Source organism: Acipenser ruthenus, chromosome 13 (genome assembly GCF_902713425.1).
Source record: "Acipenser ruthenus chromosome 13, fAciRut3.2 maternal haplotype, whole genome shotgun sequence".
NCBI classification, from domain to species: Eukaryota; Metazoa; Chordata; class Actinopteri; order Acipenseriformes; family Acipenseridae; genus Acipenser; species Acipenser ruthenus.
In genome coordinates, this window is record NC_081201.1 from 3,800,001 (window position 1) to 3,802,500 (window position 2,500).

At 33.2% G+C, this 2,500-nt stretch overlaps 1 protein-coding gene across 1 annotated transcript in view; it reads right to left on the reverse strand.

The window, feature by feature from the left end:
* LOC117417620 (homeobox protein unc-4 homolog) overlaps positions 1–2,500 on the reverse strand; it is a 6,963-nt gene that overhangs the window by 3,855 nt on the left and 608 nt on the right. Inside the window, exon 2 of the mRNA XM_034029766.3 lies at positions 1,289–1,464. Within this exon, the coding sequence (XP_033885657.3) occupies positions 1,289–1,464 (176 nt within the window). The remainder of the gene's footprint in view (positions 1–1,288; positions 1,465–2,500) is intronic.

Genomic DNA, 2,500 nt, shown 5'->3' on the forward strand with positions numbered 1-2,500 from the left:
TCTGTAACAGTTTCCCTGCATTTTGCATTGGTTCCAGTCGGCCTTGTCGAGAATTGCTCATTATTGGGTTAAGGAGGAAACGAATTATCTCAGCTTCACTTAACGACCTCAGAACAAATTGGTTAAAGTCTTGAAACCAGGGAAGGTCAAAAGGGGAGGACTTTCACTTTGTAAATTTACTTTTAACAAAGCGTTAATGGATTATTAATAATCTGTTATGTTTTAACACTGTTTAGTTTCTTTGTTTGATTCGCTTTGTTTGTTTAGCCTTATCTGCATTTCTGTGTCCAAGTCACTTGCGCCTTGTTTCTTAAGGGTTGATAACGTTTCGGATTTTGTTAAATAAATAAATAATTAAAAAACATTGCACGATTATTTTTTTTTTTACAGAAAACATTATTATTATTATTTTTTTTTTTACAAGCGCTATATGTTTACATTAGAAATTTATTTGAACGCTCCTCACACAACTGTCAATAGTGTGGAAAAAGAACAGAACTTGCTGCTCATTTTAAAATTAAATCAATGTTTATTGTAAACGTTTGTGTATTAATAAAACTTAGCACGAGACAGGTGACCTGTGTCTTTTCAGAATGCTCTTCTTTTAAAAAAAAGACAAGGTGGATTTCTTGATTTTAGAAAGACATTTATAAGTGCTCTCAGGTGTTTGAGACAGGAGTTGCTTTTATTTATTTATTTATTTATTTAAGTTCTCTATGTACTAACATTGTATGCTTGTGGAACGCGCTTTTGAGATAGAGAAGTGTAAATGTAACTGGTGTTAGTGTAACTAGCTTACTGTTTTATGCACTACACATACTGAAGCAAGCATGCATCGCAACAGAAACGGTTATCGAAAAGGTGACCTACTATGTTATACGAAAGAGGTAAAAAAAAAAATAAAAAAAAAAGTTGACAATGTTTATTGTGGCCTACCTTAATTGTATCTCTTTTTCTTTCTTTTTTAATGACCGTATGTATTAGTTATTGTGTTTTATCCTTTGCTTCGTTTAAACCACACGAGGCGCCTCATGAAGTTTCATTGAAGTAAAGCAAAGGCACCAGGTACACTTTTCATTTACATTAATGTTAGAGGAGATAAACGTTTTGTTTCCCTAAGCACGTGCAATTAAAAACCTGCATATACTAAATCGTTGTCCCTGTGTTTATAACTGTAAGATACATCACAATACTATTCCAATAGGCCTAGTTAGTTTATTATTATTATTATTATTATTATTATTATTATTATTATTATTATTATTATTATTATATAAATATGATTTACCTGAACTCGGGACTCGACTAAGTCCAGTCTCAGCGCCAGTGCTTCCCTCATGAAAACGTCTGGATAGTGACTCTCATTGAAGGCTTTCTCCAGTTCTTCCAACTGCCAGCCAGTGAAATTGGTACGAGTTCTCCTTCTTTTGCAACCGGGGCTGTCTTTGTCCGGATCACCAGAATCTATGGTTAAGAATACACACACACACACACACACATATATATATATATATATCACAAATATAGTTGAAATGCTCCCATAGATGCGATGTATACAGTGCAGTAAAATATAGATACATAGATTGATTGACTGATAGATGCGATAGCATGTCATTCCGACAGAACCATGTCACAGCTATAGGCTACTTGATACAACGATGATAAACGAGTTTTTAGTTTATTCACAACAAAAGGACACCAGTTCTAAATGATCGCAATACTAATACAATAATACCTTATAACACGTATTGTAAACAGATTAGCAGTGCAAGGTTAGTATCACATTGCAATAGGTGAGCTTTTCTGGTATTTTCATGTTTTTAATTTTTATTTTGGGAAACCTTGATGAGTTTCTCTGATCAGAACAAGATGTTTTCCAGAGTTTCTCCATTCATCGTCTTACCTTTTCCCAGGGCTTCAGATCTCGCATACCTTATACATTTACAACATAATACTGCCCTCTTTCTAACCCGACGTCAAACTAATCCGAAGCCGCAAAGAAACCTCCTAAACCCCGAACCAAAGCAAGATGTCACATTCACTACGAGCTTACAAATAAGCAGATCTTTCGGCGCTGTTGGTCGTTTTGATGTTATTAAAAATGAAGTGCGATTCGTATCTGTCTTTCTTCTCTTCTCGATGTTGTATACTATCTGATCTCGTTACACTTTCATTAAACAATGCAAACTTTCCCTTTCGATGTATTAAATCACACACACACACATATATATGTATATGTATATATATATATATATATATATATATATATATATATATATATATACACGATGCAAACGTTTTTATGGATACAATTCGTCCAGAATAAAGACAAATACATATTACAGTATTTGCCAAAGTCCTTTAAAATCGCTATTTTCTTCAATTCTGTAGTTAATCATTCATCTTTTATGTTTAATTAACAAGAAAAGTATTTAAATGTACAATAGCTATTAATTCCGTAAAACACAATAATACACACGTTAAGGCCCCTGCGAAACGA